Source organism: Podarcis gaigeae (assembly GCF_964106915.1).
Source record: "Podarcis gaigeae genome assembly, chromosome: 3".
In the NCBI taxonomy this organism is placed as follows: Eukaryota; Metazoa; Chordata; class Lepidosauria; order Squamata; family Lacertidae; genus Podarcis; species Podarcis gaigeae.
The window spans coordinates 13,150,825-13,175,590 of NC_139680.1; the positions used below are offsets into that span (position 1 = coordinate 13,150,825).

The 24,766-nt window shown below is 42.4% G+C and overlaps 1 protein-coding gene across 3 annotated transcripts in view; it reads left to right on the plus strand.

The window, feature by feature from the left end:
• Window positions 1-24,766, plus strand: part of PLCB1 (phospholipase C beta 1) — a 460,081-nt gene that overhangs the window by 326,838 nt on the left and 108,477 nt on the right. For all 3 annotated transcript variants that reach the window (XM_083730042.1, XM_083730041.1, XM_083730043.1), the window contains 4 exons: window positions 11,802-11,959; window positions 19,981-20,063; window positions 22,131-22,215; window positions 23,456-23,633. In XM_083730042.1, coding sequence (XP_083586168.1) covers window positions 11,802-11,959; window positions 19,981-20,063; window positions 22,131-22,215; window positions 23,456-23,633 — 504 coding nt within the window. The remainder of the gene's footprint in view (window positions 1-11,801; window positions 11,960-19,980; window positions 20,064-22,130; window positions 22,216-23,455; window positions 23,634-24,766) is intronic.

Sequence of the window (24,766 nt, forward strand, 5' to 3'; positions counted from 1 at the left end):
GATAGTAAAAGCTGACATTTTGCAAATGATAGTCTTTAGTGGTTCTGTAAATACCATCTCTCACCCCAGGAGGCCCATCAAATATTCCTGTTCTGTGACTTTGCCAAATGCAAAATTCAGTTGATGGTCAAATTCTCTTTTGCAATACACTTTGACATGGACACATAAAATTTCTAAGACTCCAATTAATGTTTGGATAACCTGGGCCAGCTTACACATGCACCTTGCTAAATATCTATGTAATGGAGTTGACGTGCATGGGCCCCTCTCAGTTGAGCAAGATAACCTATGGCATGAGTGTTCCCTCAGTAGAAATCCAGTTTGATCAACTTCCACCTACATCACCAGTGTCCTCAATATTGGACCAGTATTGATCTGACCACAGGACATTTGTTTTTATTTATTAAACAAGTTTTAGATCACTTTGCTGCATATAGCCATTGAAGTGTTGTACATGGTAAAAACACAAAAAAGCATGCGCTCTGAGAGCAATAGAATCAAACAACAATGTTATTGTTTAGTCGTGTTTACTCTTTGTGACCCCATGGACCAGAGCACGCCAGGCATTTCTGTCTTCCACTGCCTCCCGCAGTTCGGTCAAAATCATGCTGGTAGCTTCGAGAACACTATCCAACCATCTCATCCTCTGTCATCCCCTTCTCCTTGTGCCCTCCATCTTTCCCAACACCAGGGTCTTTTCCAGGGAGTCTTCTCTTCTCATGAGGTGGCCAAAGTATTGGAGCCTCAGCTTCACGATCTGCCCTTCCAGTGAGCACTCAGGGCTGATTTCCTTAAGAACGGAGAGGTTTGATCTTCTTGCAGTCCATGGGACTCTCAAGAGTCTCCACCAGCACCATAATTCAAAAGCATTAATTCTTTGGCGTACAATAAAACAGTACAATAAAACAATAAAACAGTACAAATTCTAAAAACAATGGGAGGAATTCAGTATCTCACTAAGGTGATTGTTCCATCAAGGCAAACGCTTTGGATTGTGTGTCAAGGCCCCACACCCCTTCCTTTGATGAATAAAGACATGTGGACACCAGTATTTTAGGTTAATGGGCTAAGAAAGGCCACAGGTTTATTGGTTACAGAATGTGAGTGATATTGGCTTTAGGCATTGGACCCGAACCCAGACTATATCTGACTCCTGCCTGCCATGCAGGAATTCTCACAAGGGTTAACCACCAGTAGGGGGAGCCCTGTTGATGTACATCAACTCAGAGATCCCCCCAGGGCCAGTGGAAAGGTTGTACCATGGCCCTAGCCTCCACCTGGGCTTCGGACAGGAACCACGATCCACAGATTCCATTAACAGAATACCCTTAAAGGGGAGGGGTAGTTGATGGCCACAACCTCCCCTCCCATAAACCAAATTTTTCCAGTGCCTAACCGCCTGACCTTACAAAGTTGTGATGATTTGCTACAAGGTAGGTGAAAACCAAGTGGCTGGTGCCAATCTGCCAAGTGGGAAAATTCCTACCAGACCCCTTCAACAGGTGACCAACCAAAGTCCATAGCAAGGTCAAGGTGTCGAACGCAAGAAAAAAGGGCAGGAGGGCGGGAGATCTGCGGAAGCCATCTTCAAAGGTAATGCCAACACTGTTGACCAGCTCTTACCATCAGAAAAGTGACAGGGGTATAACCCAGGGAAAGCCTTCCTAAACAAAAATATCTTCAGTAGGTGTCTAAACATCATGATGTTACCCACCTGTCTGATTTCAGCTGATAATTGATTCCAGATGGATGCAATAATGGAAAACCAATTGGTATAGTTTATGTAAAATATGCAGGGATTTAAGATATGTAAAATAGGACACGGGTGGCACTGTGGACTAAACCACAGAGCCTAGGGCTTGCCAATCAGAAGGTCGGCGGTTCGAATCCCCATGACGGGTGAGCTCCCGTTGCTCGGTCCTTGCTCCTGCCCCCCTAGCAGTTTGAAAGCACGTCAAAGTGCAAGTAGATAAATAGGTACCGCTCCGGCGGGAAGGTAAACAGCATTTCTGTGTGCTTCTCTGGTTCGCCAGAAGTGGCTTAGTCATGCTGGCCACATGACCCGGAAGCTGTACACCGGCTCCCTCGGCCAATATCGGGGCAAGCTCCCGTTGCTCGGTCCCTGCTCCTGCCAACCTATCAGTTTGAAAGCACGTCAAAGTGCAAGTAGATAAATAGGTACTGCTCCAGCGGGAAAGTAAGCAGCGTTTCCATGCACTGCTCTGGTTTTGCCAGAAGCAGCTTAGTTATGCTGGCCATGTGACCCGGAAGCTTTCTGAGGACAAATATTGGCTCCCTTGGCCAGTAAAGCGAGATGAGTGCCACAACCCCAGAGTCGTCCGCAACTGGACCTAATGGTCAGGGGTCCCTTTACCTTTTTAAGATATGTAAAATGAACCATGGAAAGAGAAGAAGGGGAGTCATTGATATCTTAAGGATGTAAAATGTGTGTTTGAAATTGTAAAACAGAAAATTTAATAAAAAATATATGTAAAAAGTTAATTGATTCCAGAGAGCTCAAGCTGAAATGCTAAAAGCCCAGTTTCTAGGACAGGCTGAAAGCATCCCTGGGCCATAATAGACTCTCAGCGATGCCCCAATTTGAGGAGTGCAGTTGTCAGACAAGGAGATAATAGGCAAGGCATTCTCTTAGATAGTCTGGACCCAAGTCAGTTAAGGACTTTAAATGAGACAACCGGAACTGTACACGGTTAGCATATTGGAAGCTATTGCAGCTCTCTCGGCAAAATTGACAAGAGTACCCCCGTCAACAATCTAGCTGCTGCATTCTGCACCAGCTATAGCTTCCTGGTTAAGCCCAAGGGATGCCCCATATTGAGTGTGTTTCCAGTAATCCAGTCTCTAATGAACACACCCTTAATGCGAACACAAGCCTTTTGTGAAAGGACGTGTGGCTGGAGATAAAAGCCCACAAAAAAATTCAGAGTGGCTGAAGTTAAGACAGAGATAATTGCAGTTGGCTTTTTTTAAAAGATGCTGCACACTCTGCCGGCAATGCAGCCAAGTGCTCAGGAACACAAGACACTTCAATAATTAGGTAGCACCAGCTGCCTTAAGTAAAAAGTGTCCATGTGTGGAGAGAGGCACTGTTTAGCCAAACTGTTGCTGCTGAGTTGAGTGGGATTCAAGGTTATAGATCAAGCTAAAGGTGTCTGCTTAAACATCTCCTGGGATCACTAAAAGCATGCACAACCAAAAATTTAGTACCCTGCTACAAGAGCCAGCTGTTAAGTACAAAGATACGCGGGCATGCCAGCATGCCACCCACAATTTTGTTCTCGATCTTCGGAGTGCATGGTCAAATCTTGTGGCTTTTTATTTCCATTTATTTTTGAAACATGCAGTATCTGCCTTGCAGACATATTTATTTAGGAGTATGTCAAGCTAGCTTCCAATTAAGTATGCTTGGGATTGGAGCTTCTAGCTCAGAAACTAGAAGGCAAATAAAATTGCTTCAAATAAGATTATTTATATATATACTGGTGTGTATATATATATATATAACCGGATTTCTCGCTTAAATCATGATACTTAAGAACTAAGTAGCCATCAGGGTCAGGATGTTTAAAATATCATCATAACAAGTATATTGGCTCAAAACCAACTTTCTGTGACACCAATAATTGCTATATGAGTTCAAGAGAATTTTGTAGATAAATAAGCAGCATAGATCATGGTTGTCTGTTGATGTTAGTCCTCCATATTTGGGTCAAAGCTTTACCCAATTCTCCATTGGCTTAAGCCAAGATTTCAAAGAAGGCCACCTTGATCTGCAACTGCTGGTTCCTTGTCACGTGGCAGATGAATGTATATTTATAGAACTTGGCTCCGGAACAGCTGCTCTTAAACATGGTTTAAGATTTGTGGCTCAGTGAAATAGCATGTAAATGATTAGCCAGAAGAATATTGTGTTGAGTTAAGAGAGGAAGAGGGAGTGCATTGACTCTGTGGTGAGAAATGCATGCCCCACCTTTTTAGCGGGTTGTGTGTGTGCGTACACCGGCGCCACATGAAACGGAAGCATCTGGCTTGGAATGGATTTAATCATTGCATTTTATGGATGCATTACCATAGCTGACAGCATTTATTGGAAAGCTGCAGCAACTACAATTGTATTGTCAGAGTCATTTGACAAGTGCTCAGTTTGTTTGAATGTGTACATATGCTGCTGAATTGTTGTCTTAACTGGTTAGATAGCCAAGAGAATGTTGAATGAAATTGGACAATGTCTTGAGGGATGGAAACTTTGCTAACATTGTTTTTTTCTATTGTTGTTGTTATATATTTATTCTTAAAAGGCACTTATACGTTGCTAAATGTTTCAAAAATCTCTTAAGCTGTATGCAGTCCAAAAAATACAAGCAATATAATTTTTATGCATTAAAACAAAAACACAGCCAGAAACCAGTAAAGCAGCAATATAAAAGCTCATTGAAAGTGAATAAAACAGAAATGTAGACACATAAAACCAGTTCCAATCTTATGGGTCAGGGAAGGCCTGGGGGGAAAGGGAAGTGTTTACAAGATTTCAGAAGCAACAGGTGTTTGCTAATTCACATATGACAGAGGGATGGGCATTCCACAGTACAGGGGCAACAGCAGAAAATGTCTGTTTTGTAGTCACCACCTTAAGATTCTGTAGAGTACCTGCTGCCTTGCGGGTCATCTTCAGGAGATGAAAAGGCTAAGGAGTAAAGCTCCTAATTTATGGTTAGTTGCCCTAAAGAATCTTGATCAGTGATTCCCAAGCTGGGGGCTGGGGAATGCAGAAATATTCAAAGAGGTCTGCGAAGGAGTTACCCTCAACCCACCTGCCCACTCATGTAAAGGAAGGAGAGAGAGGCTGCTTCAAAGGGCGGTTTTACCAAGTGCTTTAAAACAATCTCCATGCTCCCAATTTATTTACCGCATTGTAAATAAATGATGACAATAGTATCGTGCACAGTTGGATTTTTAATATACAATTAATTGTGCGCATAACTTCATACATAATAAATGTACTTTGTTAATTTAAAGTTAAGAACTCAGCCACTGGGGAAATAAGGAAGCCCTTAAATCAGAGTATGTTTTCTTCTCTTGGTAGATCTGTTACCCCGTTAATTATCAGAAGCAGTCTTCTCTTTACATACCAGGGAGGAGATACTGTAAGGTAAATGGCGTTTCCGTGTGCTGCTCTGGTTTGCCAGAAGCGGCTTAGTCATGCTGGCCACATGACCCAGAAGCTGTATGCCGGCTCCCTCAGCCAATAAAGCGAGATGAGCACCGCAACCCCAGAGTCGGTCACGGCTGGACCTAATGGTCAGAGGTCCCTTTACCTTTACCTTTACCTATGACTGTAACCGGCTCTTAGTGCTTGAGTTCCCCATGCAGGTTGTGAGGCCTGGCTGTTACGTACAAAGTGCTGTCTTTCTGTAGTTTTCCAAAGCCCAACTCGCCCCTTGTGAGTTTTAGGTGTGCACAGCCTGGGGCCATGCCACACGTCCCATGCCACACGTCTCATGCCACAAGTCCTCTTACGTTCTCTCTGCATGAGGTTCATATACTGGAGGTGTGCTGATTTTTGTGCCTTGTCATAGGCATGTGAGCAAATTGAAGGGAAACAGGATATGACAGAAGTGTGCAATTCTTCTTTGCTTCCCATCGCTCCACTCCCATTTCCATTCCATCAGCGTGTCTGTCATGGCAGTGGTGTTTCGGCATTCTACCCATGAAGCCGGGGTTCCAACAAGTGCTACAGCCCCCTAACTGGTGGGTCCTAGTTATGAGACTGCACCCTGAGTTATATTTTAAGCAAAGCAAATGCTTAAGAAACAACATTGCACCGCAAAGAGAAACACACACATATCATGGATCTATTCATAATTACTGTGACTTTAGTGTTTAGTAAAACAAGAATTTCGCAGCACATAAGTGCTGATTATTTATTTAGACCTTATAGCTCTGTCTTTCCCTTTAGGGGGAAGTGTAACATTTATAATCCAATGTTGCCGTCCATCAAGGGAAGAAAAAAAGTAATTTCAAAGCATTCTATCCTAAACTTGAAGAAATGTCATTTTAGTGGCAAAAATAATATTTTTTGTGGGTTTGGAGAAATATATATATATATATATATATATATATATATCCCCTCCAGCTTATAATGTGGAGCTCAGTTTTCCAATAGAGTTCTTCTAGCTATCAGCTTAGTTTATTACGGTTGTCACAGTGAAGAACTGACTGCAGCACCTCATTGTACCATGCCAAAAGCTAAGGAACAATGATCATTTATCCGTAATGATGAACAAGGCCCACTTTCCTAAGCTTTCACAAACACACGCAAACACATGCCATGCCTTTAAAAGCAAAACATGGCATCTGCATCTTGACAGAGTGCATACCCTCTGCTTTTAGATCTCCACGTTTTCTTCACACAGCTGATTTCATACCACATAACCAGCCTGATGCCCTTCTGATGTTTTGGAACACAAATCTCATCATCCCTGACCGTTGCCCATCCTGGTTGGCACTGATGGGAGTTGTCTTCCAACAGTAACTGGAGGGCACCAAGTTGGTGAATGCTGATGCAACATCAACATGTGCAGCAACAACATGATGCTATTCCCATACTTCATACCCAATTACTCTTCATTCCTTTCTTTGCTTCCTCTGTAAAACATGACATTGGCCCTGAGAACTGTTGTGTTACAGCCATCCTGGGACTAATTTTATGAATTGTTTCTTTTCACTTTTCTTTGGCCAACTGGTCTTGAATAGTCAGCTAATATTCTGTAGATTTTGTTGATTAATTTCTTGTTGTTTCAGTCTATTTGTCAAATACAGTATTTTCTGGAGGAAGGCCACATTTAATGATTTCTGTAAGGCGTCTTGAATTATGACAGTGGTTCTCAAACTTTTTCCCTCTGGGCCACACTTTCAGCATAAAAATTTCCTTGTGCCACACCAATTTTTTTATTGATAAGAAATACATGGGGGGGGGGGGATGACTGCTAGCAGTGCTTGATTTATATCATAGATTACAACTACTTTATAATATGCTCATGGAACATCCAGAAATTTTAAAACAATGCAGCTGCATAAGAACATGAATAATTCCCAAAATATAATTATAAATGAGCCTCTTACATCTGTACCTTATATATGTATAGAAACTCAATGAGAGGTGTGAACTTTCTTTTGCCACGTAATCTCATTTATATTAGATCTAATCTGAGACAAAGAAACTCATTTCCTCATCAACGCAAAGAAGCCTTTTTCTCTTCTGATCTTTCACATTTGTTGAGAGTTGAGAATCCCTGTTCACAACAATATGTCATGGAGAACTGTAGAAGAATAGCAGTCAGGATAGCTCAGTTGGTAGAGCATGATACAGTTAATCTCAGGGTTGTGGGTTCAAGCCCCATGTTGGATGAAAGATTCCTGAATTTTGTGGGTTGGACTTGAGGGCCCTTGGGGTCCTTTCTGACTCTACAATTCTATGATTCATTGAGCCAATGATCTTGAAAGGAGTGAATACTGTTTCTGGTTGTATCAAATATATATACCAGGCATCCCCAACCTTTGGCCCTCCAGATGTTTTGGCCTACAACTCCCATGATTCCTAGCTAACAGGACCAGTGGTCAGGGATGATGGGAAATGTAGTCCAAAACATCTGGAGGGCCAAAGGTTGGGGATGCCTGAAAAAAACTTATACCATACCATACCATACCATACTATATAGTGGTACCTCGGGTTACAGATGCTTCAGGTTACAGACTCCACAAACCCAGAAATAGTACCTCGGGTTAAGAACTTTACTTCAGGATGAGAACAGAAATTGTGTGGCAGTGGCGCGGTGGCAGCGGGAGGCCCCATTAGCTAAAGTGGTACCTCAGGTCAAGAACAGTTTCAGGTAAGAATGGACCTCCAGAATGAATTAAGTTCTTAACCCGAGGTACCACTGTACTGAAATGTTTAAATCTTTCTTTGATTGTCCTTAAATCATCCCACCACACTTGATATTTTCTTTAGTCATCCCTAAAGAAGTGTTTGTTGACAGTTGCACCTGGAACATTGTGTTCATTTCACCAAGCTGTTTCCTCCTCTCTGAGCTCCACGTCTCAACCTCCTTCGTTTCTCAATTAATCCATGGCAGAGTTAGTTAGGGAAGGAACCTGTGTTGAATTCAGTCCGACTCATCAAACCATGTTTGAAACACTTAATTGAGCAATCTCCTCTGTTGCATTTCTTGGGAAAGGACTGGTCATCCAAAGCCACTCAAATTCGCTGCGCTGTTTTGCATCCAGGATGAGTACATCTAGCTGAGAGGCTGGGAATTAAATGCTGATAGAAGCTGGTGACTTTTTCACCCTTTCTGATAATTCTTCCAAAGAGGTTTCGAGGAGTTCAGCACGGAATAGAAGCCAAGATTATTATCTTTTGCCATGAATCTTTCATGCGGCGATTTATAAAAGGCCTGTGGAGGTCAAGGACCTCAGAAATCCAAAACATCTGCAGTAATAAATGTGGCAATGTGTGAAGTAATTTTTTGAAAAGCTTGAAATTGAGTTGTGAAGTAGCCTCTCTTTGAATCCTTGGCCACTAAAGCATCATGCAGAATTATCCCAGTTCATAACTCTTTAAAGGAGCCGCACTGGACATTCATGTATCATCAAGAAGGAGGAAAGGCCTCACCAAAAAAGAGGTCACATATTTTCATGACATTTGTATATGGCAGTCTACATGCTTGAGATGGCGATTGGGCGGGGGGTGATGCCGTGCATGTGATGTCCCAACATTGCTCATGTGAGCATTGTACCTCTCTTCCTAAGATGGGCAGAAGCTTCTTGGGATTTTTTTTTACTCACCAGGCCTCTGACAGGATGCTAGAGCCCTGACGCCTCCTTCCCAAACCTGGGCAGGCTTTGGGAAGGTGGCAGAAAGGGTTCTTGGACCCCTTCAGAACATTGTGCCTGGAGGCACCAGGCTTTCATACTTTAATACCCTAATTTGCAAGGAACATTTAGGGGACTAGTCTAGTCCCCTAGTCTACTGACCACTGCTTTGGAGTGAAGGAGGAGCAAATTTTGCTTATATTCTTGTGGCCTAGTGCTAAAGCTTAAGAGTCTGAACTTTTGGCTGCTGCTCAACTGATGCCTCCTCCCTCCTATTGAATGTCTATACAAAATAAAAATAGGTGACAGTGTTTATGTGGGGAAACCCTAAAGACAAGGAATTCTAAACATGCCAAAGCTTTGTGACTTTCTAGAATCTGATAGACAAGCTAAAGCAAAAAGCCCTGTCTTAAATGGCTTCTACCAATTTATTTTCACACAGCTTAAGCATTTAACAGATTGGTGTGTGTTTTTTAATCTCTTTCTTACCCAAGGTTTCAGTGTTAAACCCCCAGGAGTGTAAGGAAAATTCATATCAGTGAAGGCTTAACAAGTAGTAATTGGGTGTCTTATTTCCCATCAAATGTGAATCATGCAGATTCCCTTTGGATTCTCCTGTGTTGTTGTTGTTGTTGATGTGTGTGTGTGTGTGTGTGTGTTCTGTTCCCTCCAAAATCATGCAAGCAAAACATTATAATTATTACTTGTTTAAGAAATATAACGGAATATTAAAATGGAAGGAAGCAAAGCAAATTGAATAACCATTGTTTAGGACACGGAAAAAGCAACAATTAATCAGTTAGTTAACCTAATTCAGCTAACCAACTTAATTGGGTGGTTGAGCACATTGCTATCCTAAAGCATGGGTCGCTTGAAAAGCAAAGCAGAAAATAATGGGTGAGAAGCACAAAGTTGAAAAAGCTCTCAAAAGTAATCTAGTCCACAGAAATGACTGGCAGAATTCGAGACCTGGGAGAGGAAGCAGTGGAAGAGGACTGGAAGAAATTCAAGGACTATTTACAAAAGCACTATAAACTGTACGAGAGTTAAGAAGGATGAGAGATTTGAAAATAACTGGGCACCATAAAATTTGGTGAAAAGATGCGAGAATGAGTGAATTTTACGAGAAAAATAGATTTTGAATAAATATTATGGTAAGATTAGAGATTTAAGATATAGATAAAATTATTCAAAGCTAGGGATAAAACATTGGCAAAGTGTATAATAAGAATGGAAATAAGGTGATAATTTGCTGGTTGAGGTTCTATAAATTTGGAAAGTAGGAGTGAGAGACGTGAGGGGGTCCAATAATAAAGAGAAAGAACATTGTTTGTACTCTGTTATGTTGTTTTTTTCTTTCTTTTTTTCTTTCTTTCTATTGTAATAAAAAATCCTCAATAATTTTTTTTAAAAAACAAACAAAAGTAATCTAGTCCAACCAATGCAGGAAATCTACTACTACAGAATCCATGATAGAACGCTATCATCTTTCAAGCTTATTGATCTATGATTGGATATTGAGTGGTATTTAACTAACCCAATGTGTGAGTGGAAAAATGTCCACTGATTTTTTAAAAAAGACTCCCTACCCTCTTCTTGCCTCACACAATATGACCCAGGCTGCCCCCAAATCTGTTTGGGAGGAAACCCCAGAACAAATTGAGGGGGCAGATGGTTGGAAGGAGGAGAAGAAGAAAGTGTCCCATTGCACAAACGGAAGTCATCCCACTCTCGAAAGGCACTGTGAAGTACTACTTTGAATGCAACCCTTTGGATTTAATTTTAAGCTTTTCACAATAAAATATACTCTAAACTTTTTTTAAACCCACCCTACCTAAAGTGAGCCTTTCTCACTGACCAGTAAGAGGGTTGAGCACATAACTAAGTCACTCTCACGAAAATCAATGAAAGTGTTTCACTTGGGTTGGATTGGGGCCCATTGAGTGTCAGTGTTTCATTATAAACCAGTTAAGTACAGAATGTCACATTAAATTCCGGGAGTTGTGAAAACATGTGTGAACTGCCAGTACCGATCAGTTGGCACAACAAAGCTCTAAGGTGGTGTCAACTGTACAAGAGACTGCAAACTTTTTGTTGTTTTTATTGTACTAAATAATAATACATTTTTTGACAGAAGAGCCATTTCTGCCACAAGTGCATTTTAATGGTATCATTCAGAACACATTTACAAGAGTTAGATTTCTTAAAGACAATTAATAGTAACACGAGAATCTAAGCTGCTGTCTCAATGTGATTACAATATGATTATTAAAAACACAATTAGAAATACATTTGAAACAAGACTAAAACCCTAAGAAGTGGACACGGAGCAGTACGGTGTACAGTTCTCTCATCCTCTTTGTTTATATTTCATGGTTCTCATAAGAAATACCACAACTGGCAAAGGTATTTTTTAGCATTTTAGAAATACAGAAACATTTGAAACCAATGGGAATCTGAACTGTTGCGCATGTGATATTCCCTCTTATTTTCTAGGTCTACCACCACACACATCAATGCAATATTCTTTAGGTAGAAATCATGCACACCAGAGGTGGCTAACCTATGGTCCTCCAGAGGTTGTTCGAACTTCAACTCTTGCCATTTCTGACCATTGTCCATGCCTGGGGCTTCTGGGAGTTGGAGTCCAATAATATCTGATAGGCTACAGCTTAGCCATCTCTGATTTACAGTGCTGAATATGAAGGAAAAATCAGAACCATTCAGAATTGACTAATTGGGCATGATTTTCATTACATTTTATGCCTCTTAAATGGATTTGTCCATTTGTTTGTCACCACCGGGGGAAATGGATGATGTAAGCTTTCATTATGGTTAAATTATGTGCATTTAGTCCATAAGCCCATAATGGGTCCCCTTGTTTCATGCTCCTTGTTATGTCTTTGCAGCTGGACAGCTGGCCGGTAACTCTTCCGTAGAGATGTATCGCCAAGTGCTATTGTCTGGCTGTCGCTGCGTCGAGCTGGACTGCTGGAAAGGCCGAACAGCTGAAGAAGAGCCCGTTATTACACATGGATTCACCATGACAACTGAGATATCCTTTAAGGTACGTTGTGTGGTGTCGCTATTATTGTGCAAGGGCCAGTTTGCAACATGTTGTTGTTGTTTAGTCGTTTAGTCGTGTCCGACTCTTCATGACCCCATGGACTAGAGAACGCCAGGCACTCCTGTCCTCCACTGCCTCCCGCAGTTTGGTCAAACTCATGCTGGTAACCTTGAAAACACTATCCAACCATCTCGTCCTCTGTCGTCCCCTTCTCCTTGTGCCCTCCATCTTTCCCAACATCAGGGACTTCTCCAGGGAGTCTTCTCTTCTCATGAGGTGGCCAAAGTATTGGAGCCTCAGCTTCACGATCTGTCCTTCCAGTGAGCACTCAGGGTTGATTTCCTTCAGTATGGAGAGGTTTGATCTTCTTGCAGTCCATGGGACTCTCAACATACACTTAGCTTATTTTGGGCTAAGGTAGCAAGGGAGATGTGGGAAGGTCTCCAGTAGCACTTGTCGTGGGCATCTTGGAGACTCGTGCCGCAAGTCTTCACTGAAGCTTTTGTTTCAATTCTCATCTGGGAGATTAGAGCAACTGAATTACCTTGTCGTGTGTGGTACGTTTGTGCGCTGAAGCCTAGCAATGAGGTCTTTGGTGCGATGCAGAGCTTTCAAATGAAGAGAAACTGTAAATGGAGAGACAGTAGCCGTCTGCACATTCAAAAGCATCAGGTAGAGTTGAGCGCACATTCACTGGACCTACTCCAGCATCCTTTGGTGTGTTTGGCATAGCTCCTCAACTGGCACTGTGGTCTGACCTTGCAGATCAGAAGGTCGGTGGTTCAAATCCCCATGATGGAGTGAGCTCCCATTGCTCTGTCTCAGCTCCTGCCAACCTTGCAGTTTGAAAGCATGCCAGTGCAAGTAGATAAATAGGTACCACTGTGGCGGGAAGGTAAACGGCGTTTCTGTGCGCTCTGGTTTCCATCATGGTGTTGCGCTGTGCCAGAAGAGGTTCAGTCATGCTGGCCACATGACCCGGAAAACTGTCTGTGGACAAACACCAGCTCCCTTGGCCTGAAAGCGAGATCAGCGCTGCAACCCCAAAGTCGCCTTTGACTGGACTTATAACCATCCAAGGTCCTTTACCTTTACCCTCAAACTTCCTACCTCCCAACTCAACATGAGAAGGATGGCATTGGAGCAGGCACATTGAGGGCAGGGCTGCCACACAAGTACCTGCTCCCCCTGTATACTTTATGCTCAACACATTTTTTCAATGCTCGAAGAGTGCTACTGATGCTGCATTTAGCTATAAGGAAATGGACAGCAGTAGAGCTGAATGCAAGATATATTATCTTCTAATGTCAACAAGGATCTGTGCTGGATAACATATTGACTAGCATCCAAGGAACAACGGTGAAATAGCTAACACTTAATCTGGGGACTTTATGGTAGTGGATTGAAAATTACTGTTCTTTTTAAGTAAAACATTAAATGGACTGTCAGGGAACTGCCATCAGTACTGGAGGGGGAGCGCAAAAGCCAGAGGGATTCCGGAGAGCGTCCAGGGATTGGGAGAAGCAGCCCATCTTCTGGGGAAGAGAATCAGCGTAGCACCAGTGGAGAAGGGGGGCAGATGGGGGAAGCGGTGAGGCGGTTCCATGACTCCTTGCCTGGGACCAGCGGGGAGAGTAGGGGTCCTCCGTTGCCCACGCCCTCCCTGCGCAGAAGGCTTTGCGCAGAGAGAGTAGGCGGAGACTAGGCGTCAAAGTGCTTCTTTGCTGGAGGAAGTTTAAGAAACGCCCACTGACGGATTCTGCCAGCGATTGAGTCAGCCACGGGTGAGTGGCTGTCCAGACAGAGGAGGTTCACTTTGGCAGCCCAGCCAGGTGTTTGCACCCAGCCAAGGAGAGAAGCACATGCTTATGCACGAGCAACCCCTAGAACCATTACATGGACAGATTGGAGGCACTTTTGTTGCATGATAGGAAACTATGATGATGCTATGGTTTTGTTACAAAATCTAAATAAGTCTCTCCGCCATGATTCTCTAGTGTTAACTGCAGTGCCAGATTTACATATAAGCTAAACAAGTCATAGCTTAGGGTCCCACTCTCTTGGGGGGCCCCCAAAAAATTAAAGGAAAAAACCTGGATGTACATTTCCAAAATATAAACTAAAAAACAAATAAAATAAAACTTATATACAGCAACAGTGTTTTGTGTTTTGTAGGCTCCTATTTGTTATGTGCAAATGGCTTTAGATACCTATTAGGTCCATAAATTAATATATAGCATATATTCAACACACACAAAAAAAACAATGACAGTTTGTTGTTGACAAAGGACAGCTGGCCATATAAAGGGCCCCATTAGCTTCAGTAGCTTAGGGCCTTATCAAACCTAAATCAAGCCCTGGTTATACCATGGAATATGTGCTTACTTGTGTACTATTTCAATCCTTTCAAGCTTTTCATAAAATTATCTGAAGAACTGAGACAATGTGATAGAGACAGTTGCAAAAAATGTATAGCTAACTAACCCTCAGTTCATACTATCTCTACCCTTCAGACTTCCCTTTGCGGTAATGTCAGCTGATCTTCTTTCATGAAAGTTCCTGCACTATTCGTCAGTAATTATTTGTCCACCCAGAAACAATGGTTGTTTGGTTAATATACCTTTTCAGACAGTTAAATGGCTGGCGTTTTATAGTTTGCTCCTTCATTATACTGTACTTCCAAGATTTACACAACAGTGCTTTGAGGAATTAATGAAAATCCCACATGGAAAAACAAACAAACAACCCTAGCATGTGGAAATAGCCTTAAAATGCGTTCAAGGTTTAGGGATTATGTGGAGTTGGAACAGAATGGAGTATCTTGTGAGCTGTAGGATATAGTATGAAAGCAAACACCCTAAGTGTCATGAAAATGCTTCCCACACACTTTCTATATCCTTAAAACAAATACCTCAAGCCTTGCTGAGGTGTTTGCATCTATCTGATGTTTGTGGAGGAAGGAGCGCAGTCACAAATGCCAGCTCTGCCTCAAACAGCCCCGTTCCCACTGGCTGCAGCCTCAAACCTTCAGGCATTAAGAAGAAGGTCTGGAGGGCAAATCTTCTCCTGTTCAGCTGAGTGTATTTAGACTCCTCCACACAGGCGGGAACCCTGTGTGACTGGGATAATTCACACTGAGGATTCTGAGTGTGGACAGTTAAACTTGGAAGATTCTTCTGCTCCACATGCGAAGTTAGGGTTGGAGCAGGTGAGGACTAAGATGTTGGGGTTGTGCCCATCATGGCAGTGTCAGGACTGGTCCCTCACATTCCTGTTTATCCTGTTTATAAAACCATAAAATACATAATAAAAACAAAACCCCCCAGTAAACCCCCTCCCCAACAAACAAACAAACAAACAAACAAACAAACAAACAAACAAACAAACACATTTTAAAAGGGCATAGGATGTAAATCAGATCAACCAAAGGCCTGGTTAAAAAGGAATGTTTTTGCCTGCACCTAAAGGTGTATAATGAAGGCGCCAGGCAAACTTCCCTGGGGAGAGCATTCCACAGACGGGGAGCCACTGCAGAGAAGGCCCGTTATTGTGTTGCCACCCTCAGGACCTCTCGAGGAGGCAGCACACAAAGATTCATATGGAAAGAGGCAGTCCTTGAGGTATTGAAGTCCTGACCTGTTTAAGGCTTTACAGGTCAAAAGCCAGCACTTTGAATTGGGCCCGGAAACTTAACTGGTAGCCTGTGCAGTTGGTCCAGGATCGTTGTAATATGCTCAATCAGTCTTGCTCCGGTGAGCAACCTGGCTGCTGAATTCTGCACTAGCTGAAGTTTCCAGATCATCTTCAGAGGTTGCCCTATGTATAATGCATTGCAGTAATCTAACCTTGTTGCTGTCACAGTCCAGGTCACAAGCAGTTGGAGTCCCGGCTTGGTACACTGGGACTGGAGTAGAGGTCAGGAAGCAGGGATCAGCAGTCCAGGGGTCAGGAAACCAGGAGTCAAGAAGCCAAGGGTCCAAGAGTCAGGAAATCAGAAGTCAGGAAGCCAAGGGTCCAAGAGTCAGGATTCCAGGAGTCAGGAAGCTGAAGCACAGCTAGGTGGATAGCATGTTGGTGTGGCAAAGAAACAGATGGAAATGCTGGTCTTATATACCCCTCCCAGCCCTTGCCACCAGGTACTACGAGTCTTCTGTCAAGCCTCGCCTGTGTGGCCGTGCCTTGCCCTTCCAGGCCAAACTCAGGAATGCCCCAGTCCTGCGAGGCCCTACCAGTCACAGGGCCTGGCTCCTGCACGCACTTCTGATAGTTACTGTTTCCGGGGAAGGCTTTCAAAGTTCTGGACTCTGTGTATATATAATACGTATATAATACGTATATTATCAGAATGTGATATCCCCAGATGTTGCTAGACTACAGCCCCCTTCAACCTCTGACCATTGACCATGCTGATGGGTGGTGAAGTTTAGGAACATCTGGACAACATCTGGGTGACTACAGGCTCCCCACGTCCATTTTATTGCTACGTTCCCTGTTATTTATGTGCTGAAGGTTTGTGGGATATAAGGATTGTAAAGAAAAATAAAATCTATTATTGGGGCATTTGTCTCCTCGTGATATCTTCCGTCTCAGGTTTTTTTTTTATTTATTGATTCAGTTTCATAATTTAATTTAGCTATCCAAGACTTTTAAAATATGTTTGTGTCATAGAGCTTCTGAGAGAGACTAATGTTAGTCTGGCACATTAGAAATCATCATAAACTCAGATGTTTTGAGCACCAGTTTGAGGTCTCGCCTCTCTCATTGTTATTGGTTATCTTTTTGGGGGGACGACTGAGAATGGCCTATTTCTCTGCAATCTGTGAAGATCGTCAGGATATTGTGACTAGTTACACTTCTGATTACACTAGCATGAACACCAGTTTAAAAATATTGTTGTCACTTTGCTGTTCGGTTTGACAACACACTCCTGTTGAGAAATAACATATCCTGTGTGTGAATGAATTTTGAATTCTCAGTAGCTGATGGGTGCAAAGTCATTAAACCAGCACATACTTGGACCATGGCTCTTCTCCATGTAACAGGCATTCTCTTAGCCTGTCATTTCCCCCTGCCTCCGACAAATAGATTTGACATGTGCGGAGGCACAAAAGTAAATTGATCTCACTGTGCTGCAATTTGACTCCCCTAATTCTTTCTTTATGCCACAACTGAGTAAATATGGGAGGCTGAGATCTAAAGCGCCGTGAATTCATTTCCAAACTTCATTGTAACATACAACAGTTTTACCAAGATGGGTGTAATTTGTATTGCTATGTCAGCTATCCCCCCCCCCCAATCAAAATATGTTTTTTGTGTAAAAAGGTAAAGGGACCCCTGACCATTAGGTCCGGTCGTGGCTGACTCTGGGGTTGCGGCGCTCATCTCGCTTTATTGGCCATGGGAGCCGGTGTATGGCTTCCGGGTCATGTGGCCAGCATGACTAAGCCGCTTCTGGCAAACCAGAGCAGCGCACGGAAATGCCGTTTACCTTCCTGCCAGAGTGGTACCTATTTATCTACTTGCACTTTGACATGCTTTCAAATTGCTAGGTTGGCAGGAGCAGGGACCGAGCAACGGGAGCTCACCCCGTCACAGGGATTCGAACCGCCGACCTTTTGATCGGGAAGTCCTAGGCTCTGTGGTTTAACCCACAGCGTCACCCGTGTCCCTTGATTTTTGTGTATCTTGAACTTTTTCTTCGCTTTCTCGATGGAGACACATTCATAGCAATATATTTTCAGGCAGTGATGCCTCAGATGCAAACATAGCTGTCAACTTTTCAATTTTCTTGAGAGGAATCCTATTCGGAATAAGGGAATTTCCATTAAAAAAATGGGAAACATTGACAGCTATGGATGCAAACCTTGGTTATGCCACGAGACGCTTGCCTGAGAGATACTCATCTTGAAACATGTCTCATATGGATTTGCTCCTGTCCTGCATTTGAAATGGTTAGCTTTTGGGCAAAGCCATAAGCCCTATTTGGCTATTCCGTTCCCCCAGGAGGGAAAGTGGTGAAATACTCCACCACATCCCTGTGCCTTTCCCTGTCACACATTGGAGGATGAAAGCAGGGCCAGATTTAGGTTTGATGAGGCCCTTAGCTACTGAAGGTAATGGGTCTCTTTATATGTCCAGTTGCCCTTTGTCAACAACAAATTGTCGCTGTTTTTGTGTCGAATATATGCTACATGTTAATTTATGGACCTAATAGGTATCCAAAGCCATTTGCACATAACAAAATATGTATTTTATCAAAGTAATTGTTGAGCTGAAATACAATTAAGACGAAGTATGTTAATAGTTCGAAAGCATGTCAAAGTGCAAGTAGATAAATAGGTCCCGCTCTGGCGGGAAGGTAAATGGCGTTTCTATGCACTGCTCTGGTTTGCCAGAAGCGGCTTAGTCATGCTGGCCACATGACCCACATGTAGGCCGGCTCCCTCGGCCAGTAAAGCTAGATGAGCGCACAACCCCAGAGTCGGCCACAACTGGACCTAATGGTCAGGGGTGCCTTTACCTTTTATGTTAATAGTGAAATACAAGGGGACCTGCCTCTTGTACTTGCGTACATGGGTACGCACCAAGCTCCAGATGTTTCCCCTTCTCTTCCTTGGCGACCACTCGAAGCCGAGTAAGATTGTCTTCCATAAACAGAGTTTTAATAGTGAATCCGTAAGTGACTGCGGAGGCCAGTTCTGGATCCACACATCCTTCCACAGTGGGGACATAGGCTTCGGGGCGGGAGTTGATCACAGTGAGGGTTTGCCAAGCGTGCCTTCCTCTTAGCACGTTTCTCCCTTTTGTCCTGAGTTTGAGCGTCTTCAAAACCCATGACACCTTTGGTAAAGGTTGTTCTCCAATTGGAGCACTCGCAGGGCAGTATTTCCCAGTTGTTGGTGTTTATACAGTGGTACCTCGGGTTGCATACACTTCAGGTTACATACGCTTCAGGTTACACACTCCGCTAGCCCAGAAATAGTGCTTCAGGTTAAGAACTTTGCTTCAGGATAAGTACAGAAATCGGGCTCTGGCGGTGTGGCAGCAGCAGGAGGCCCCATTAGCTAAAGTGGTGCTTCAGGTTAAGAACAGTTTCATCTTAAGAACGGACCTCCGGAATGAATTAAGTACTTAACCCGAGGTACTACTGTACTACATTTCTTTTACTGTACCACTGTACTACATTTGAGAAAGTTTTTGAACACGTTTTGTTGACCACCAGCATTACACTTACCATTTTTAAGTTCCCTTCTAATGCACAAGTGAGGCAGTGGCAGATGCAGGAACATGATAGGGAGAACATGACCAGTGACCACCATCCCCACTCTCCATCATGTGAGTCTAATCATGTAGGGAATCAAATAGGACCATAATGATAGACCAGTTTGGCATAACCAAGATAGCCTAAACCCATATCCTTCTGAAGTGTTAGATAAACTTCTAACTTCTGTTAGATAAACAGATGCCAACCCCAGTCAGCTTTTAGGAAATATTCCAAATGCTCACCCTTATTTGACTCCATGCAATAGCCGCTCTCTGTCACATCTAAGGGTTTCCCCACATCAAAAACAAGCCTGAAATGTGTTAAGCTAAATAACAGAGTTTTGTGGAAAGAAAGCCTGTAAAAAAAAAAAGGCTGTCAGGCAATATGTGACTATTTTAATTATGCAAAAAAGGCATAGCTTTAGGCATACAGTCAGGCCCTACAAAGACAGAATCTTCCATGCAGGCTGTTGTTTGTTCTCCCTCAAGCAGCAGATGTAATAGTGGAAGGAGAGATTCTGAAGATGATAAAGTAAATCAAGCTTAGAGTAACTTAATTGCTAGTGGGGCTTCCTCAACTCTTTTAAAGTTTTTTAGAACATGAGAAAGCATGACTTTGTGCCTGAAAAGTTCTCAAACTGCTTATGTTTGTGTGTTAAATCGTTTTTTAAAAAAAATCAGAAAGAGAAATGTGTTCTTTAAAAAGAAGAAATCCTCATTGCCTGTTCTTCTTCCTTCTTCCCTGCCATCTCCCGTAGGAAGTAATAGAAGCTATTGCTGAATGTGCATTTAAGACGTCTCCTTTCCCGATCCTTCTCTCTTTTGAAAATCACGTGGATTCGTAAGTAGCCAAAATATTTCCGTAAGCAATATTGTGGAATAAATATTAGCCTGCATATGTTTCATTGATGCTGCTGAACGGTTGAAGTTTGTGGTGAAGAAACACTGGCATTCTGAAGTGTGGTGGACGTGGTTTGGATACGGGTTTGCTGCCTTCCATATTTCTTTGCAGAGAATGTGTGTCAAAAGCATGCTTGAAGAGCATCTTCAGCATGCTTGAAGAGCATCTTTTTGGGCCAAGGGCCCTGTTGCCAGTCAACTACCCCTCCGAGGACCAAATGCCAGTGGGGACCATAGCCAGTGTATATATACACACAGACACTGCACGTAAAACACAGATACACACGGACTACATACGTGTACCCTGATCCCATATGCACACCTTCCAACATTCCTCAGATGAACATAGGGTTAGATTTGCAGTCTTTGTCCATATAGGTTACCTCTAGCGACTTATGCACGCACAAAATCAGCAGACATGTCAGGGGAGGAGAGCAACAGTGGCAATTTTAAATCAGTGACTATACAATATGCATATTGCAAAGCAATTTATGTATTTATTTTTGCATGATATCTGCACGTGGAAAAGAAAGCACTCATAGCAGGGGTAAGTGCCTCGATGTGGATCAAACAGGTGGACAGAAGGAAATCCACTTGACAGCCCGTTTTCAAACAGATTTCTGGAAACCTTGCCTTTTAAAGAGCAGGCAGACAACTTTATCTCAGATCATAGCCCCGTGGTGCTTAGTGCTAAGATTGGGGATAAAAGATGTCTCCGCCTGCTCCATAGAAGAGATCTCTAAAAAGCAGACAGCAACTCTACCCTTCCAATCATATTGGAAGATAAAGATCCGGGGTCTCTCAGGCCACTTCCTGTGGCTTGGTGGGACCATGAGCTAGCCAACAGTTAGAATATATGAACAGGTTTCTCCTAAGTAGCAGACATGTTTGAAAAATCACCATGGTTGTTGAAATGCCAGAATCAAGAAATGTACAAACACAGAACAATGCTAGTGGCACTATATATCAGTATTTCGCCAAAACTTTTGGATGAAATGTCCGAGCAAAACTTATTGGAAAGCAGATATAATTGTTATTTTCTGCTCTTTTTTTGGAAACCTATAATAAAAGGGCCTGGAGACAAAAAGCCAGCCAGATCATTGGCGGTTCTGGTACCCCTTCTAGGGCTTAGAAATAATATCTCATCTGCTGAAATTAATTTGAGATGAGTTCAGTGTCTAATAAAACAATTTCTCAGCCACAAGCTGAAACCATAATTGAAACTGCTTCCTCCAGGAGCTTTTCTGATGGTACAGAGATTCAGAGTGTTATTTGCTTTGCAGATGGACTCTGAACATTTGCTCTTAGCCAAAAATTACATTTAATGTGCAACCCTCAGTACACACACAGTGTTGGTGGGCAAGCTTCTGCCATTAAAAATGCATGTACATTTAAACTATATTTCCAGTTTGCATTGAGTTTCTCAATGAGTACAAGGATATTTCAGTTAATATTGCTCATAATCCCAACAACTGTTGCAAAGCACCCAAGCAGCCTCGGGGCACAGGTAAAAGAAGGTGGCAAGAACTGGGAAATTCGGAGGAAAACTTCAACATTTATTCTATTCCTGCTTTCTAGTCTTGAACCTGAACAGCAATGTGAAACCGAGAAAACTCTGAAACCTAAGGCAGGAACCACAAACCTACATACAGGAGTAGAATAAAGATATTTATGTTTAAGAGTGTGCAAATGTGACATTCATTTTCTGCATTTTCTTAAGCACGTATTAGTTGCCTGTATGTGAGGCAGGTTCAGCTTTTTCAGTTTACCACTGCAAATGTCTGAGAACATTTATTGTATCTTTAATGTAAAAGTGTATGTGAAAAGAACTGCCACAAGAGTCTGAATAATCGTGGAATGACTCCATATCAGTGAGAATAATTTAGTAGGATAGGTTCAAAAAATTTATGCCTCTTCCTCTCGTTAAAGGATATTAAATTTTCCATTACTGGCACTTCCGATGCTATGAATAACCCTCATTTAATTCCCTGTTTTCTTCCCTTTTCAGCCCTAAGCAACAGGCAAAAATGGCAGAATATTGCAGATTAATATTTGGTGATGCCCTGTTGATGGAGCCACTGGAAAAATACCCAGTAAGTTGGTCCTCTTTGGTAAAAGAAGAAGAAGTAGCAGTAAAAATATAAAGTATTGATTTACAATTTTGAATTTTTCCATTGCTTTTCATATAGCACCTCTAAATAGACTCTTCTTTATTTTGCACATTATAGTGGGTGTGGTAAGGTGCTATATCACACATTGTACTTTGTAAGATGTTTGGCAAGGGTGCCCAAGTGTAGTTTTAAAAGAGTCACCACAACATGTGTCTAGCTTTGAATGTTAAGAAGGATGCTTGATCATAAATAATTGGCCACCACTAAACTAGATTGGAATTAGATGATAAGTGAGATTAAGGAAAAGACAAACCCTTTGGGAGAACTATTAGATTATATTTAAACGAGTGGATATAAGATTGTAAACAAGATGATAATTTGCTTGAAAAAACTTTTTAACAATGTAAGTGGGAGCAGGAGACGTGAGGAAGTCCAAACAAGTTATGAAATTTTGTGTGTGATACAAGCAATGTTGTTTGTTACTTATGCTTTTCTCTTATAAAAATCTTAATAAATATTTATAAAAAAAAAATGTGTCTAGCTTTGTACCTTATAAAGTCACGAGAATCATAACATCAGCAAGTGCATTGCAGAGTCCACTCTGACAACAACAACAACAATTTATTATTTATATCCCGCCCATCTGAAGGAATGCATTGGCCACTGCTGCCGCCGCAGTGGCAGTGATGGCTGTGGCATGCTTTTCAGTGGCTGCTTCTTCTGCCTCCTTGGCAGGCCCCGCCCCCTTGCCACCTCCGCAGTGGCCTCTTGCATAGCTGTCAACTTTCCCCTTTTCTTGCGAGGAATCCTATTCAGAATAAGGGAATTTCCCTTTTAAAAAGGGAATCGTTGACAGCTATGGCCTCTTGGCAGATAGGGGGCACTGCTGATCTCTTCCCACTCTGAGACAGAAAATGGTGGGGGCTGCCCTCTGGGGTCTCCTGGGGTCTGCATCCACTTGCCATGATTCAGAGCGGGTCTGTCCGCCCCTCCCCATGGCAGCCTTTTATTCCCACTTCAACCATAGGTTAAGGTTGATTTGATTTCCTTCTCCCCACCCCCTGTTCACAATGTAGATTTCCCTTGCCTCTTCTTTCTTGGGGACGGCAACGCCATTTTGTGGTTGGCCTCAGGTGCCCAAATGTCTTGGGCCGGACCCAACATGCAGGAATGATGCTTTAAAGAGACACAGTTTTACTGCCAGTGTCTTTTCCTTTCTCAGCTTGAACGTGGCGTTCCTCTTCCAAGCCCGGCAGACCTGATGTACAAAATTCTGGTGAAGAATAAAAAGAAGTCCCAGAAGTCTGCAGATGGGAGTGGAAGGAAAAAACTGTCTGAACAAGCTTCGAATGCGTGCAGCGATGCTTCCAGCGGGTTTGAGCCCTCTTCTCCTGGAGCCGGTAAACAAACACTTTCCCTGCAATATATTGGTTTTAAAAAGCGGGGGAGCACATGTTACAAAACCACTACCACTTTTAAACACACATAGACACAAATATCCTCTGCATAACGCAAATGCAAGCCACTGGTTCTGATACTCATAGCTATCCCCAACTTCTTCAAGAAACATATGGTACACTTTGTTGGACAGGGATGCCCAGATTTTGTATTGTAGAAAGCTACTTTATTTTTCCAGAAAGTGGTCTGGTGGACGGATCCGAAGGCCTTTTCAAATGGTCACCTTAATAAAGGAGGTGCCATTTATGGCTTGACTCCTAATGCTCACATGCAAAATTTAATCATTTACATATTGCACATGTTACACAGAAAATCGAAGGGGACCAGTATGTATTAGGAGATCTCTTTGTTGTCACTCTAAAACACTTTAAAAAAAAATCCTTGCAGGTGAAACTCTTGACAAACTTTGAATATACCTCGGGATATTCAGAATATGCCTCAGGGGCAGAATTACTCCACAGCAGGCCAGCTGAGCACCTCTTGACTTGACTTCCTCCAATCTCTTCCATCTGAATTCATTTGGAACTGACTGTAGCAGTTTTCCAATATCATTTTTTTTAAAAAAAAAAAACAATATTCCAATTATAATCAAATTTCTTAACTTTTCTTATCATACTATTTCTCATTTATTTGTTTAATCCTAATTTAATCCTAGGCCTATTTAGTTATTTCAAATGATTACAAATCTTTAATATTACAATATTTATTCAAATAATCTTTAAATTTCTTCCAATCTTCTTGATATTCTTCTTCCTTCTGGTCACGAATTCTCTCAGTAATGGAGGGAATCAATACAGGCAAATCCTCACTATTGCTACTTCAATATTGCTCAACCTCAACCTTTGTGCCAAGTGAGGCAAAGCTCGTGACTCTTGCCTGCTTTCTGCCACTGTTTCCAAGTCCCTGCAGTCCGTTTCCATGACAGCAGCATCTTTCTTTTTATGTCAAACCATAACCATTTTTTCCCCTTCATTCTTCACTTGTTAGCATCCATTCAGAAGCTTGTGCTGTCTTTTAGCATCAACACTAGGACACCATTCCTGAAGTCTGTTGGAGCAAAGCCTCATTTCTCCAC